This window comes from Perna viridis, chromosome 4 (genome assembly GCF_037379345.1).
Source record: "Perna viridis isolate PV_CMFRI_1.1 ecotype Kerala chromosome 4, ASM3737934v1, whole genome shotgun sequence".
In the NCBI taxonomy this organism is placed as follows: Eukaryota; Metazoa; Mollusca; class Bivalvia; order Mytilida; family Mytilidae; genus Perna; species Perna viridis.
Window position 1 is genome coordinate 5,356,708 of NC_142448.1, and position 14,020 is coordinate 5,370,727.

At 36.0% G+C, this 14,020-nt stretch overlaps 11 protein-coding genes across 11 annotated transcripts; 8 read left to right on the forward strand and 3 right to left on the reverse strand.

Moving 5' to 3' along the window:
• Window positions 1–308: 308 nt before the first annotated feature.
• Window positions 309–905, forward strand: LOC148618584 (histone H4). The gene has a single exon (XM_088577650.1). The coding sequence runs from the start codon at window positions 309–311 to the stop codon at window positions 618–620; it is 312 nt and encodes a 103-aa protein (XP_088433776.1). The 3' UTR covers window positions 621–905.
• A 124-nt stretch (window positions 906–1,029) lies between these two features.
• Window positions 1,030–1,745, reverse strand: LOC148618585 (histone H2B). Its single transcript, XM_088577654.1, has one exon. The coding sequence runs from the start codon at window positions 1,637–1,639 to the stop codon at window positions 1,262–1,264; it is 378 nt and encodes a 125-aa protein (XP_088433780.1). The 5' UTR covers window positions 1,640–1,745; the 3' UTR covers window positions 1,030–1,261.
• A 148-nt stretch (window positions 1,746–1,893) lies between these two features.
• LOC148618586 (histone H2A) lies at window positions 1,894–2,533 on the forward strand. The gene has a single exon (XM_088577655.1). It carries the CDS (start codon window positions 1,894–1,896, stop codon window positions 2,269–2,271), a length of 378 nt encoding a protein of 125 aa, XP_088433781.1. The 3' UTR covers window positions 2,272–2,533.
• A 750-nt stretch (window positions 2,534–3,283) lies between these two features.
• On the forward strand, window positions 3,284–6,216 carry LOC148618587 (histone H3). The gene has a single exon (XM_088577651.1). The coding sequence runs from the start codon at window positions 3,284–3,286 to the stop codon at window positions 3,692–3,694; it is 411 nt and encodes a 136-aa protein (XP_088433777.1). The 3' UTR covers window positions 3,695–6,216.
• LOC148618588 (histone H2B) lies at window positions 3,849–7,188 on the reverse strand. Its single transcript, XM_088577653.1, has one exon. The coding sequence runs from the start codon at window positions 7,186–7,188 to the stop codon at window positions 6,811–6,813; it is 378 nt and encodes a 125-aa protein (XP_088433779.1). The 3' UTR covers window positions 3,849–6,810.
• On the forward strand, window positions 5,855–6,216 carry LOC148618589 (histone H4). The gene has a single exon (XM_088577657.1). The coding sequence runs from the start codon at window positions 5,855–5,857 to the stop codon at window positions 6,164–6,166; it is 312 nt and encodes a 103-aa protein (XP_088433783.1). The 3' UTR covers window positions 6,167–6,216.
• A 254-nt stretch (window positions 7,189–7,442) lies between the features above and the next one.
• LOC148618590 (histone H2A) lies at window positions 7,443–8,082 on the forward strand. The gene has a single exon (XM_088577656.1). The coding sequence runs from the start codon at window positions 7,443–7,445 to the stop codon at window positions 7,818–7,820; it is 378 nt and encodes a 125-aa protein (XP_088433782.1). The 3' UTR covers window positions 7,821–8,082.
• A 750-nt stretch (window positions 8,083–8,832) lies between these two features.
• LOC148618591 (histone H3) lies at window positions 8,833–9,379 on the forward strand. The gene has a single exon (XM_088577652.1). It carries the CDS (start codon window positions 8,833–8,835, stop codon window positions 9,241–9,243), a length of 411 nt encoding a protein of 136 aa, XP_088433778.1. The 3' UTR covers window positions 9,244–9,379.
• Window positions 9,380–11,403: 2,024 nt separating this feature from the next.
• On the forward strand, window positions 11,404–12,000 carry LOC148618592 (histone H4). Its single transcript, XM_088577659.1, has one exon. It carries the CDS (start codon window positions 11,404–11,406, stop codon window positions 11,713–11,715), a length of 312 nt encoding a protein of 103 aa, XP_088433785.1. The 3' UTR covers window positions 11,716–12,000.
• Window positions 12,001–12,124: 124 nt separating this feature from the next.
• LOC148618593 (histone H2B) lies at window positions 12,125–12,840 on the reverse strand. The gene has a single exon (XM_088577663.1). The coding sequence runs from the start codon at window positions 12,732–12,734 to the stop codon at window positions 12,357–12,359; it is 378 nt and encodes a 125-aa protein (XP_088433789.1). The 5' UTR covers window positions 12,735–12,840; the 3' UTR covers window positions 12,125–12,356.
• Window positions 12,841–12,988: 148 nt separating this feature from the next.
• LOC148618594 (histone H2A) lies at window positions 12,989–13,628 on the forward strand. The gene has a single exon (XM_088577664.1). The coding sequence runs from the start codon at window positions 12,989–12,991 to the stop codon at window positions 13,364–13,366; it is 378 nt and encodes a 125-aa protein (XP_088433790.1). The 3' UTR covers window positions 13,367–13,628.
• The last annotated feature ends 392 nt before the right edge of the window (window positions 13,629–14,020 follow it).

Sequence of the window (14,020 nt, forward strand, 5' to 3'; positions counted from 1 at the left end):
AAAAAGAGAGCATTCATTAGTTTTTAAATAATACTTTTTTTCACAATTTTGAGTGTATAATCATCATAATTTGTAATCAGCATTTCTGAAAAATATTCTTTGTTTTACATTGTATTCCCCCCTTTTTTTGTTTGTTTACATTATTTTCCCTCCGATTAACCAAAGATTATTTGTTATAGTATTAACCAATGGTCGCTTAGCTTTGTAAAATCAAGGTAGCTTTCTATCACGGTCGCGTTATTTGTTTATAGTCGATTTTTTGCCGTCCACTTGCCATTCTACTGATCAATTTCACTCAGTAAGTCAACATGTCTGGACGTGGTAAAGGAGGTAAAGGACTTGGAAAGGGAGGCGCTAAGCGTCACAGGAAGGTGTTGCGTGATAACATCCAGGGTATCACAAAACCAGCTATCCGTCGTCTTGCACGAAGAGGTGGTGTCAAGCGTATCTCTGGGCTTATCTACGAAGAGACCCGTGGTGTGTTGAAAGTTTTCTTGGAAAATGTTATCCGAGATGCAGTCACATACACTGAGCACGCCAAGAGGAAGACCGTCACAGCTATGGACGTTGTCTACGCTCTGAAGAGACAAGGACGTACCCTTTACGGATTCGGAGGTTAAACAGCTTCCTACAGAACATACAATAACGGCCCTTTTCAGGGCCACCAAAATCCTTCAAAAAGATTCTTATATATGATATGTTACATGTAGTTGCCAAAATTTAAGTACAAATGTATAAAATATACGTATCTATAAAAGCTCCCCCCCTCCCTTTTCTTTTTTTACCCACCAAAAATAAAGAAATAAATTCTCACAATAAATACTTATATGCACAACCCAAAAGACCATATTAACGAAAGTTCACATTATGGTATATTTATGAAAGAAATCTCTACAATGATCAAACTAACATTATATTTACTGTCAGGAATTTGAGTACTACGATAATAATCGTACTGCAGATTTAGTTTGTAATTGGTGCCTTATCAGACAACGTTATAATAATACTAACTAAAGTGTGATTTTTCTTTGTATTTGTACATGACAACATAAAGTGTGATTTTTTTTTTTTTGGGGGGGGGGGGGGGTTCAATGTTATAATGTTTATAGTACACGGGAATATGTCCGTGTTCAATATTTTCTGTAGTAAAACGGGTAAGTTGAGGTATGTGCTACTGTTATAACATATCAACATAAGAATCTTTTTGAAAGATTTTGGTGGCCCTGAAAAGGGCCGTTAATATTAGACTGCTACTGCTAGTCTACTTGCTGCTGGTGTATTTGGTGACAGCTTTGGTGCCTTCGCTGACAGCGTGTTTGGCCAATTCTCCTGGCAAGAGGAGACGGACAGCAGTCTGGATCTCCCGAGATGTGATGGTTGATCTCTTGTTGTAGTGAGCCAGACGTGAAGCTTCAGCGGCGATTCTCTCGAAGATATCGTTGACGAAGCTGTTCATGATGGACATAGCTTTGGAGGAGACACCAGTATCTGGGTGAACCTGACGGAGAACTTTGTAGATGTAAATTCCGTAAGATTCCCTTCTTCTCCTCTTCCTCTTCTTGTCACCTCCAGCCCGTGCGGCTTTAGCCTTGGTGACGGCTTTCTTAGCTCCCTTTGAACCTGTTGCTTTTGGTGGCATGTTCACTCGCTGACAATAATTCAGTGAATACTGTTGTCATACAAGTAAATTTTGTATTTAAATAACACGAGTGGATTGAAATATGTTTCTTAACGCGAACCTCGCGGAAAACACCGTTACTACTCTCGATAGGACGATCGCACTGATTGGTTCATATTTTGTGCGCTTGTTCAATCCGTTTCGTCGTATAAAAGGGAAACTTGGCCAAAACGTGTGTTATTATTTTTGTTTGAATTCGAACAAGTCATAACACAATGTCAGGACGTGGTAAAGGTGGAAAAGCTAAATCTAAAGCCAAGAGCAGGTCGTCCCGTGCTGGACTTCAGTTCCCAGTCGGTCGTATCCACAGACTGTTGAGGAAAGGCAACTATGCTGAGAGAGTTGGTGCTGGAGCCCCAGTCTACCTCGCCGCCGTTCTTGAATACTTGGCCGCTGAAGTATTGGAATTGGCAGGTAATGCTGCCCGTGACAACAAGAAGAGCAGAATCATCCCCCGTCATCTCCAATTGGCCATCAGGAACGACGAGGAATTGAACAAACTCCTTTCCGGTGTTACCATTGCCCAGGGTGGTGTACTGCCAAACATCCAGGCCGTTCTCCTGCCCAAGAAGACCCAGAAGGCTGCCAAATAAACAGTTTCGTTCATTGAACTATCATATACAACGGCCCTTTTCAGGGCCACCAAAACTTTTCAAAAAGATTCTTACGTTGATATGTACTTGCAGTACGCAAAACACAAACCAAGCTAGTGCCCCTACCCTGTAGTACTATTGTATTTTTTATGATATTATTCTATATGCACGTTGATAAAATATAACCACAAAGTAAAATTTTAACAGAAATAATCATACTAATAAATTCCACTTTTTACTTCTAATTTCTATAATACTTAATATATTACATACTGGAAAAAAATTCATAAAGAATCGATCCGAACTAAAACATACATACATACATACATACATACATACATACATGTTACGTCTGGTCAGAAAAGTTTAATTTTTTTTTATTGATATCAGATTTTTTTTGGTCTTTCACTCCTTTTATCATTGTTGTGCGTTAGAATATTTTAAATACAAGATGCATAAACTTCTTACAAAGTATTAAGTTAGATCACATCTTTCGAAATATTTAATATTTATTTTCCTCTTATTTTAGTATAGTATTAATTTATACTTTAAAAATATAAATATAAAAAAACGCTACAGTACACATTTTCCTTTTATTTTTTTGATAGATTTTGTTTGTTTTTTTTTTTCAACTGGAGCTCAACATACATGTCACTGTAATTCTGAATAAAATTTACATGTGTCCTGATGTTGATGACATTTGTATTCTTTTTTTTTTTTTTTGGTAATTTTTTGCTTTTGTTTTTACAATAAAATTTATAGCAATAATTATTTTTTTTATTCTTTGACATATCACTACCAAAGCTCTACCACCAGACAAAAAAAGTGGATTGAAATTTTTATTTCTTTTGTCCAATGAAAATGCCTGAATCGCAACCAATCACAATGCCTTTTATTATTCTGCGTAACCAATAATTCTTAACTTTTCAAATTTGCGGGTTAACAAAATTAGACCTATTACGGGATTTCGGGTATCACAGTCTAAGATTGTTGAAATCATACATCGTTCGTAATGGCTCGTACAAAGCAGACCGCACGTAAATCCACCGGAGGAAAAGCTCCAAGAAAACAACTTGCCACCAAGGCTGCTCGTAAGAGCGCACCTGCCACAGGTGGAGTCAAGAAACCTCACAGATACAGGCCAGGAACTGTTGCTCTGAGAGAAATCAGAAGATACCAGAAGAGCACTGAGCTCCTCATCAGAAAACTCCCATTCCAGAGATTAGTCAGAGAAATCGCCCAGGACTTCAAGACTGATCTCAGATTCCAGAGCTCTGCTGTCATGGCTCTTCAAGAAGCTAGCGAAGCCTACTTGGTCGGTCTTTTCGAAGACACCAACTTGTGTGCCATCCACGCCAAGAGAGTCACCATCATGCCAAAGGACATCCAACTGGCCCGAAGAATCCGTGGAGAACGTGCCTAAAATGTGAATTTTCACATATCAAAAACGGCCCTTTTAAGGGCCACCTAAATATTTCAAAAAGATTCTTATATTTATGTTATATGTATTATTCTGCACAGTCAGAACTAATTGAAGATAGCCCCCCCTTTTATCCAAATGAATTGACTTGTAATAATTTTCTTTTTTTTTTTAATACAAAATGTATAAAAAAAAATCGCACACGATTAATATTAATAAGTATTGAAATGGCAAGTATGACTACTTGCGAAAACATAAGTAATATTGATAAAATACACATATACCAATTTAAGAAACTGCAATACACAAATATGGCCTAAATAGTTATATTATTCCCATCTCATTTTACTATCCTCAAGTAAATGTGAGCTTTTGGTATATCACAATTGTGCATGTAAAGTTATTTATGTGTTTTGCTTCAAATTCTCCCCTTAAAATAAACACATGTCAACTATTACACACTACAAACATGTATATATGTGTATGAACATTTTTTAGAAGTTCTGAACATTGCTCACTCCATATATCTTTACAACTTGTTAAACAATGGTATTAATATCATTTATCTCCTAAGACCTAACACTATACACAGTTCATAGTGTGTGTGTAGCATATTTACTCTTACTTAAACAGCAAATGCTTCAATTGAAAAAAAATCATGTACATGCAATACACCCTTCCTAAAAGCTAGTTATGATCCAAATATTTAATTGGCCATTTGTAAATTTGTACAAAAAAAAATTATTTGCATGATTACAAATCACACTATACATTTCTGTTGAAGTGGCAGAATACTACTCCAAGTACCATGTTTGAATACCATGCTCTCAAATGTTATATTAGTCGAAACTCCTTATTTTTGTGATGAAATATTGGTATTGGCAGGATGGAGGAGCATACAGTCCCAAACATAAGCCAAAATCATATCATATCATATCCTATCATTTCATAATGTTTGATATTTTAATCCCAGTTCTTACTTGATCATCCTTCAGATGTTTGAATGTTTACTGTACTGCACATTGGCACAAATAATAACAAACATGTTTTTTTTGGGCTCTTCATAATACACTCAACCAAATGTCACATAAGTATGGAAACTTATTTGAGCACAATGTCATATATGATGCATACCCACAAATGTAAACAATTGAAAGAAATGAATTATGTATAGCAAATGATGATTAAAAACTTGATATTTTTTTTCTTTCTTAGTGTTCAGACCTGCCAAAGATATATATATCATAATGTGTAATCTATCCAACAAATACCTAGTTACCCAGAATTTGAGCATAGAGTATATGATATAGTTCAAGTCTTGGCACAATAGCTCATTAAATTTGTCAGACAGGCTTAACGGTTAAAATTGCCACTTAAAATAAGACTTGTAACGGACTTTTGCAAAGGACGAAAGTCCCAAACTCAAATTGTCTCAAAACTTGAACTAAATCTAAGAAATGGATGAATGAACTTTCAAAATAAACAGAACTGAGAAGCTTTATATGCTGTGTGTGCAAGATGCCAAAATTATATCGGCTCTTATTTAATAAGACAGATATATTTCTTCCATATGACAAGGGTTTACTTGGACATTTATTTGCTTAGAACATTTCAGTCTGTTAAATCTTATCAAGGACAACCCCTTCTTATAAAATATGGCAATTCAGCTTGCAGACTTATAAATATTTCATGATTACAATTATTTGCATATCCTTCTATTCGTTCAGAGTAATTCCACATCATGTGCACCTCTGTATCTATGTGTTTAAAATTGGAACTAAAGTTAAACTCAATTTATAAAGAACATTTACTATTATACAGCCACGTATTACAACTTGCAATTCATTTTCAAATAAAAAAGAGAGCATTCATTAGTTTTTAAATAATACTTTTTTTCACAATTTTGAGTGTATAATCATCATAATTTGTAATCAGCATTTCTGAAAAATATTCTTTGTTTTACATTGTATTCCCCCCTTTTTTTGTTTGTTTACATTATTTTCCCTCCGATTAACCAAAGATTATTTGTTATAGTATTAACCAATGGTCGCTTAGCTTTGTAAAATCAAGGTAGCTTTCTATCACGGTCGCGTTATTTGTTTATAGTCGATTTTTTGCCGTCCACTTGCCATTCTACTGATCAATTTCACTCAGTAAGTCAACATGTCTGGACGTGGTAAAGGAGGTAAAGGACTTGGAAAGGGAGGCGCTAAGCGTCACAGGAAGGTGTTGCGTGATAACATCCAGGGTATCACAAAACCAGCTATCCGTCGTCTTGCACGAAGAGGTGGTGTCAAGCGTATCTCTGGGCTTATCTACGAAGAGACCCGTGGTGTGTTGAAAGTTTTCTTGGAAAATGTTATCCGAGATGCAGTCACATACACTGAGCACGCCAAGAGGAAGACCGTCACAGCTATGGACGTTGTCTACGCTCTGAAGAGACAAGGACGTACCCTTTACGGATTCGGAGGTTAAACAGCTTCCTACAGAACATACAATAACGGCCCTTTTCAGGGCCACCAAAATCCTTCAAAAAGATTCTTATATATGATATGTTACATGTAGTTGCCAAAATTTAAGTACAAATGTATAAAATATACGTATCTATAAAAGCTCCCCCCCTCCCTTTTCTTTTTTTACCCACCAAAAATAAAGAAATAAATTCTCACAATAAATACTTATATGCACAACCCAAAAGACCATATTAACGAAAGTTCACATTATGGTATATTTATGAAAGAAATCTCTACAATGATCAAACTAACATTATATTTACTGTCAGGAATTTGAGTACTACGATAATAATCGTACTGCAGATTTAGTTTGTAATTGGTGCCTTATCAGACAACGTTATAATAATACTAACTAAAGTGTGATTTTTCTTTGTATTTGTACATGACAACATAAAGTGTGATTTTTTTTTTTTTTGGGGGGGGGGGGGGGGGTTCAATGTTATAATGTTTATAGTACACGGGAATATGTCCGTGTTCAATATTTTCTGTAGTAAAACGGGTAAGTTGAGGTATGTGCTACTGTTATAACATATCAACATAAGAATCTTTTTGAAAGATTTTGGTGGCCCTGAAAAGGGCCGTTAATATTAGACTGCTACTGCTAGTCTACTTGCTGCTGGTGTATTTGGTGACAGCTTTGGTGCCTTCGCTGACAGCGTGTTTGGCCAATTCTCCTGGCAAGAGGAGACGGACAGCAGTCTGGATCTCCCGAGATGTGATGGTTGATCTCTTGTTGTAGTGAGCCAGACGTGAAGCTTCAGCGGCGATTCTCTCGAAGATATCGTTGACGAAGCTGTTCATGATGGACATAGCTTTGGAGGAGACACCAGTATCTGGGTGAACCTGACGGAGAACTTTGTAGATGTAAATTCCGTAAGATTCCCTTCTTCTCCTCTTCCTCTTCTTGTCACCTCCAGCCCGTGCGGCTTTAGCCTTGGTGACGGCTTTCTTAGCTCCCTTTGAACCTGTTGCTTTTGGTGGCATGTTCACTCGCTGACAATAATTCAGTGAATACTGTTGTCATACAAGTAAATTTTGTATTTAAATAACACGAGTGGATTGAAATATGTTTCTTAACGCGAACCTCGCGGAAAACACCGTTACTACTCTCGATAGGACGATCGCACTGATTGGTTCATATTTTGTGCGCTTGTTCAATCCGTTTCGTCGTATAAAAGGGAAACTTGGCCAAAACGTGTGTTATTATTTTTGTTTGAATTCGAACAAGTCATAACACAATGTCAGGACGTGGTAAAGGTGGAAAAGCTAAATCTAAAGCCAAGAGCAGGTCGTCCCGTGCTGGACTTCAGTTCCCAGTCGGTCGTATCCACAGACTGTTGAGGAAAGGCAACTATGCTGAGAGAGTTGGTGCTGGAGCCCCAGTCTACCTCGCCGCCGTTCTTGAATACTTGGCCGCTGAAGTATTGGAATTGGCAGGTAATGCTGCCCGTGACAACAAGAAGAGCAGAATCATCCCCCGTCATCTCCAATTGGCCATCAGGAACGACGAGGAATTGAACAAACTCCTTTCCGGTGTTACCATTGCCCAGGGTGGTGTACTGCCAAACATCCAGGCCGTTCTCCTGCCCAAGAAGACCCAGAAGGCTGCCAAATAAACAGTTTCGTTCATTGAACTATCATATACAACGGCCCTTTTCAGGGCCACCAAAACTTTTCAAAAAGATTCTTACGTTGATATGTACTTGCAGTACGCAAAACACAAACCAAGCTAGTGCCCCTACCCTGTAGTACTATTGTATTTTTTATGATATTATTCTATATGCACGTTGATAAAATATAACCACAAAGTAAAATTTTAACAGAAATAATCATACTAATAAATTCCACTTTTTACTTCTAATTTCTATAATACTTAATATATTACATACTGGAAAAAAATTCATAAAGAATCGATCCGAACTAAAACATACATACATACATACATACATACATACATACATGTTACGTCTGGTCAGAAAAGTTTAATTTTTTTTTATTGATATCAGATTTTTTTTGGTCTTTCACTCCTTTTATCATTGTTGTGCGTTAGAATATTTTAAATACAAGATGCATAAACTTCTTACAAAGTATTAAGTTAGATCACATCTTTCGAAATATTTAATATTTATTTTCCTCTTATTTTAGTATAGTATTAATTTATACTTTAAAAATATAAATATAAAAAAACGCTACAGTACACATTTTCCTTTTATTTTTTTGATAGATTTTGTTTGTTTTTTTTTTTCAACTGGAGCTCAACATACATGTCACTGTAATTCTGAATAAAATTTACATGTGTCCTGATGTTGATGACATTTGTATTCTTTTTTTTTTTTTTTGGTAATTTTTTGCTTTTGTTTTTACAATAAAATTTATAGCAATAATTATTTTTTTTATTCTTTGACATATCACTACCAAAGCTCTACCACCAGACAAAAAAAGTGGATTGAAATTTTTATTTCTTTTGTCCAATGAAAATGCCTGAATCGCAACCAATCACAATGCCTTTTATTATTCTGCGTAACCAATAATTCTTAACTTTTCAAATTTGCGGGTTAACAAAATTAGACCTATTACGGGATTTCGGGTATCACAGTCTAAGATTGTTGAAATCATACATCGTTCGTAATGGCTCGTACAAAGCAGACCGCACGTAAATCCACCGGAGGAAAAGCTCCAAGAAAACAACTTGCCACCAAGGCTGCTCGTAAGAGCGCACCTGCCACAGGTGGAGTCAAGAAACCTCACAGATACAGGCCAGGAACTGTTGCTCTGAGAGAAATCAGAAGATACCAGAAGAGCACTGAGCTCCTCATCAGAAAACTCCCATTCCAGAGATTAGTCAGAGAAATCGCCCAGGACTTCAAGACTGATCTCAGATTCCAGAGCTCTGCTGTCATGGCTCTTCAAGAAGCTAGCGAAGCCTACTTGGTCGGTCTTTTCGAAGACACCAACTTGTGTGCCATCCACGCCAAGAGAGTCACCATCATGCCAAAGGACATCCAACTGGCCCGAAGAATCCGTGGAGAACGTGCCTAAAATGTGAATTTTCACATATCAAAAACGGCCCTTTTAAGGGCCACCTAAATATTTCAAAAAGATTCTTATATTTATGTTATATGTATTATTCTGCACAGTCAGAACTAATTGAAGATAGCCCCCCCTTTTATCCAAATGAATTGACTTGTAATAATTTTCTTTTTTTTTTTAATACAAAATGTATAAAAAAAAATCGCACACGATTAATATTAATAAGTATTGAAATGGCAAGTATGACTACTTGCGAAAACATAAGTAATATTGATAAAATACACATATACCAATTTAAGAAACTGCAATACACAAATATGGCCTAAATAGTTATATTATTCCCATCTCATTTTACTATCCTCAAGTAAATGTGAGCTTTTGGTATATCACAATTGTGCATGTAAAGTTATTTATGTGTTTTGCTTCAAATTCTCCCCTTAAAATAAACACATGTCAACTATTACACACTACAAACATGTATATATGTGTATGAACATTTTTTAGAAGTTCTGAACATTGCTCACTCCATATATCTTTACAACTTGTTAAACAATGGTATTAATATCATTTATCTCCTAAGACCTAACACTATACACAGTTCATAGTGTGTGTGTAGCATATTTACTCTTACTTAAACAGCAAATGCTTCAATTGAAAAAAAATCATGTACATGCAATACACCCTTCCTAAAAGCTAGTTATGATCCAAATATTTAATTGGCCATTTGTAAATTTGTACAAAAAAAAATTATTTGCATGATTACAAATCACACTATACATTTCTGTTGAAGTGGCAGAATACTACTCCAAGTACCATGTTTGAATACCATGCTCTCAAATGTTATATTAGTCGAAACTCCTTATTTTTGTGATGAAATATTGGTATTGGCAGGATGGAGGAGCATACAGTCCCAAACATAAGCCAAAATCATATCATATCATATCCTATCATTTCATAATGTTTGATATTTTAATCCCAGTTCTTACTTGATCATCCTTCAGATGTTTGAATGTTTACTGTACTGCACATTGGCACAAATAATAACAAACATGTTTTTTTTGGGCTCTTCATAATACACTCAACCAAATGTCACATAAGTATGGAAACTTATTTGAGCACAATGTCATATATGATGCATACCCACAAATGTAAACAATTGAAAGAAATGAATTATGTATAGCAAATGATGATTAAAAACTTGATATTTTTTTTCTTTCTTAGTGTTCAGACCTGCCAAAGATATATATATCATAATGTGTAATCTATCCAACAAATACCTAGTTACCCAGAATTTGAGCATAGAGTATATGATATAGTTCAAGTCTTGGCACAATAGCTCATTAAATTTGTCAGACAGGCTTAACGGTTAAAATTGCCACTTAAAATAAGACTTGTAACGGACTTTTGCAAAGGACGAAAGTCCCAAACTCAAATTGTCTCAAAACTTGAACTAAATCTAAGAAATGGATGAATGAACTTTCAAAATAAACAGAACTGAGAAGCTTTATATGCTGTGTGTGCAAGATGCCAAAATTATATCGGCTCTTATTTAATAAGACAGATATATTTCTTCCATATGACAAGGGTTTACTTGGACATTTATTTGCTTAGAACATTTCAGTCTGTTAAATCTTATCAAGGACAACCCCTTCTTATAAAATATGGCAATTCAGCTTGCAGACTTATAAATATTTCATGATTACAATTATTTGCATATCCTTCTATTCGTTCAGAGTAATTCCACATCATGTGCACCTCTGTATCTATGTGTTTAAAATTGGAACTAAAGTTAAACTCAATTTATAAAGAACATTTACTATTATACAGCCACGTATTACAACTTGCAATTCATTTTCAAATAAAAAAGAGAGCATTCATTAGTTTTTAAATAATACTTTTTTTCACAATTTTGAGTGTATAATCATCATAATTTGTAATCAGCATTTCTGAAAAATATTCTTTGTTTTACATTGTATTCCCCCCTTTTTTTGTTTGTTTACATTATTTTCCCTCCGATTAACCAAAGATTATTTGTTATAGTATTAACCAATGGTCGCTTAGCTTTGTAAAATCAAGGTAGCTTTCTATCACGGTCGCGTTATTTGTTTATAGTCGATTTTTTGCCGTCCACTTGCCATTCTACTGATCAATTTCACTCAGTAAGTCAACATGTCTGGACGTGGTAAAGGAGGTAAAGGACTTGGAAAGGGAGGCGCTAAGCGTCACAGGAAGGTGTTGCGTGATAACATCCAGGGTATCACAAAACCAGCTATCCGTCGTCTTGCACGAAGAGGTGGTGTCAAGCGTATCTCTGGGCTTATCTACGAAGAGACCCGTGGTGTGTTGAAAGTTTTCTTGGAAAATGTTATCCGAGATGCAGTCACATACACTGAGCACGCCAAGAGGAAGACCGTCACAGCTATGGACGTTGTCTACGCTCTGAAGAGACAAGGACGTACCCTTTACGGATTCGGAGGTTAAACAGCTTCCTACAGAACATACAATAACGGCCCTTTTCAGGGCCACCAAAATCCTTCAAAAAGATTCTTATATATGATATGTTACATGTAGTTGCCAAAATTTAAGTACAAATGTATAAAATATACGTATCTATAAAAGCTCCCCCCCTCCCTTTTCTTTTTTTACCCACCAAAAATAAAGAAATAAATTCTCACAATAAATACTTATATGCACAACCCAAAAGACCATATTAACGAAAGTTCACATTATGGTATATTTATGAAAGAAATCTCTACAATGATCAAACTAACATTATATTTACTGTCAGGAATTTGAGTACTACGATAATAATCGTACTGCAGATTTAGTTTGTAATTGGTGCCTTATCAGACAACGTTATAATAATACTAACTAAAGTGTGATTTTTCTTTGTATTTGTACATGACAACATAAAGTGTGATTTTTTTTTTTTTGGGGGGGGGGGGGGGTTCAATGTTATAATGTTTATAGTACACGGGAATATGTCCGTGTTCAATATTTTCTGTAGTAAAACGGGTAAGTTGAGGTATGTGCTACTGTTATAACATATCAACATAAGAATCTTTTTGAAAGATTTTGGTGGCCCTGAAAAGGGCCGTTAATATTAGACTGCTACTGCTAGTCTACTTGCTGCTGGTGTATTTGGTGACAGCTTTGGTGCCTTCGCTGACAGCGTGTTTGGCCAATTCTCCTGGCAAGAGGAGACGGACAGCAGTCTGGATCTCCCGAGATGTGATGGTTGATCTCTTGTTGTAGTGAGCCAGACGTGAAGCTTCAGCGGCGATTCTCTCGAAGATATCGTTGACGAAGCTGTTCATGATGGACATAGCTTTGGAGGAGACACCAGTATCTGGGTGAACCTGACGGAGAACTTTGTAGATGTAAATTCCGTAAGATTCCCTTCTTCTCCTCTTCCTCTTCTTGTCACCTCCAGCCCGTGCGGCTTTAGCCTTGGTGACGGCTTTCTTAGCTCCCTTTGAACCTGTTGCTTTTGGTGGCATGTTCACTCGCTGACAATAATTCAGTGAATACTGTTGTCATACAAGTAAATTTTGTATTTAAATAACACGAGTGGATTGAAATATGTTTCTTAACGCGAACCTCGCGGAAAACACCGTTACTACTCTCGATAGGACGATCGCACTGATTGGTTCATATTTTGTGCGCTTGTTCAATCCGTTTCGTCGTATAAAAGGGAAACTTGGCCAAAACGTGTGTTATTATTTTTGTTTGAATTCGAACAAGTCATAACACAATGTCAGGACGTGGTAAAGGTGGAAAAGCTAAATCTAAAGCCAAGAGCAGGTCGTCCCGTGCTGGACTTCAGTTCCCAGTCGGTCGTATCCACAGACTGTTGAGGAAAGGCAACTATGCTGAGAGAGTTGGTGCTGGAGCCCCAGTCTACCTCGCCGCCGTTCTTGAATACTTGGCCGCTGAAGTATTGGAATTGGCAGGTAATGCTGCCCGTGACAACAAGAAGAGCAGAATCATCCCCCGTCATCTCCAATTGGCCATCAGGAACGACGAGGAATTGAACAAACTCCTTTCCGGTGTTACCATTGCCCAGGGTGGTGTACTGCCAAACATCCAGGCCGTTCTCCTGCCCAAGAAGACCCAGAAGGCTGCCAAATAAACAGTTTCGTTCATTGAACTATCATATACAACGGCCCTTTTCAGGGCCACCAAAACTTTTCAAAAAGATTCTTACGTTGATATGTACTTGCAGTACGCAAAACACAAACCAAGCTAGTGCCCCTACCCTGTAGTACTATTGTATTTTTTATGATATTATTCTATATGCACGTTGATAAAATATAACCACAAAGTAAAATTTTAACAGAAATAATCATACTAATAAATTCCACTTTTTACTTCTAATTTCTATAATACTTAATATATTACATACTGGAAAAAAATTCATAAAGAATCGATCCGAACTAAAACATACATACATACATACATACATACATACATACATGTTACGTCTGGTCAGAAAAGTTTAATTTTTTTTTATTGATATCAGATTTTTTTTGGTCTTTCACTCCTTTTATCATTGTTGTGCGTTAGAATATTTTAAATACAAGATGCATAAACTTCTTACAAAGTATTAAGTTAGATCACATCTTTCGAAATATTTAATATTTATTTTCCTCTTATTTTAGTATAGTATTAATTTATACTTTAAAAATATAAATATAAAAAAACGCTACAGTACACATTTTCCTTTTATTTTTTTGATAGATTTTGTTTGTTTTTTTTTTTCAACTGGAGCTCAACATACATGTCA

What these genes read in the sequence shown, in the direction of transcription:
- LOC148618584 (XM_088577650.1), top strand. Translation starts at nt 309, where the DNA reads ATGTCTGGACGTGGTAAAGGAGGTAAAGGACTTGGAAAGGGAGGCGCT.
- LOC148618585 (XM_088577654.1), bottom strand. Translation starts at nt 1,639, where the DNA reads ATGCCACCAAAAGCAACAGGTTCAAAGGGAGCTAAGAAAGCCGTCACC.
- LOC148618586 (XM_088577655.1), top strand. Translation starts at nt 1,894, where the DNA reads ATGTCAGGACGTGGTAAAGGTGGAAAAGCTAAATCTAAAGCCAAGAGC.
- LOC148618587 (XM_088577651.1), top strand. Translation starts at nt 3,284, where the DNA reads ATGGCTCGTACAAAGCAGACCGCACGTAAATCCACCGGAGGAAAAGCT.
- LOC148618589 (XM_088577657.1), top strand. Translation starts at nt 5,855, where the DNA reads ATGTCTGGACGTGGTAAAGGAGGTAAAGGACTTGGAAAGGGAGGCGCT.
- LOC148618588 (XM_088577653.1), bottom strand. Translation starts at nt 7,188, where the DNA reads ATGCCACCAAAAGCAACAGGTTCAAAGGGAGCTAAGAAAGCCGTCACC.
- LOC148618590 (XM_088577656.1), top strand. Translation starts at nt 7,443, where the DNA reads ATGTCAGGACGTGGTAAAGGTGGAAAAGCTAAATCTAAAGCCAAGAGC.
- LOC148618591 (XM_088577652.1), top strand. Translation starts at nt 8,833, where the DNA reads ATGGCTCGTACAAAGCAGACCGCACGTAAATCCACCGGAGGAAAAGCT.
- LOC148618592 (XM_088577659.1), top strand. Translation starts at nt 11,404, where the DNA reads ATGTCTGGACGTGGTAAAGGAGGTAAAGGACTTGGAAAGGGAGGCGCT.
- LOC148618593 (XM_088577663.1), bottom strand. Translation starts at nt 12,734, where the DNA reads ATGCCACCAAAAGCAACAGGTTCAAAGGGAGCTAAGAAAGCCGTCACC.
- LOC148618594 (XM_088577664.1), top strand. Translation starts at nt 12,989, where the DNA reads ATGTCAGGACGTGGTAAAGGTGGAAAAGCTAAATCTAAAGCCAAGAGC.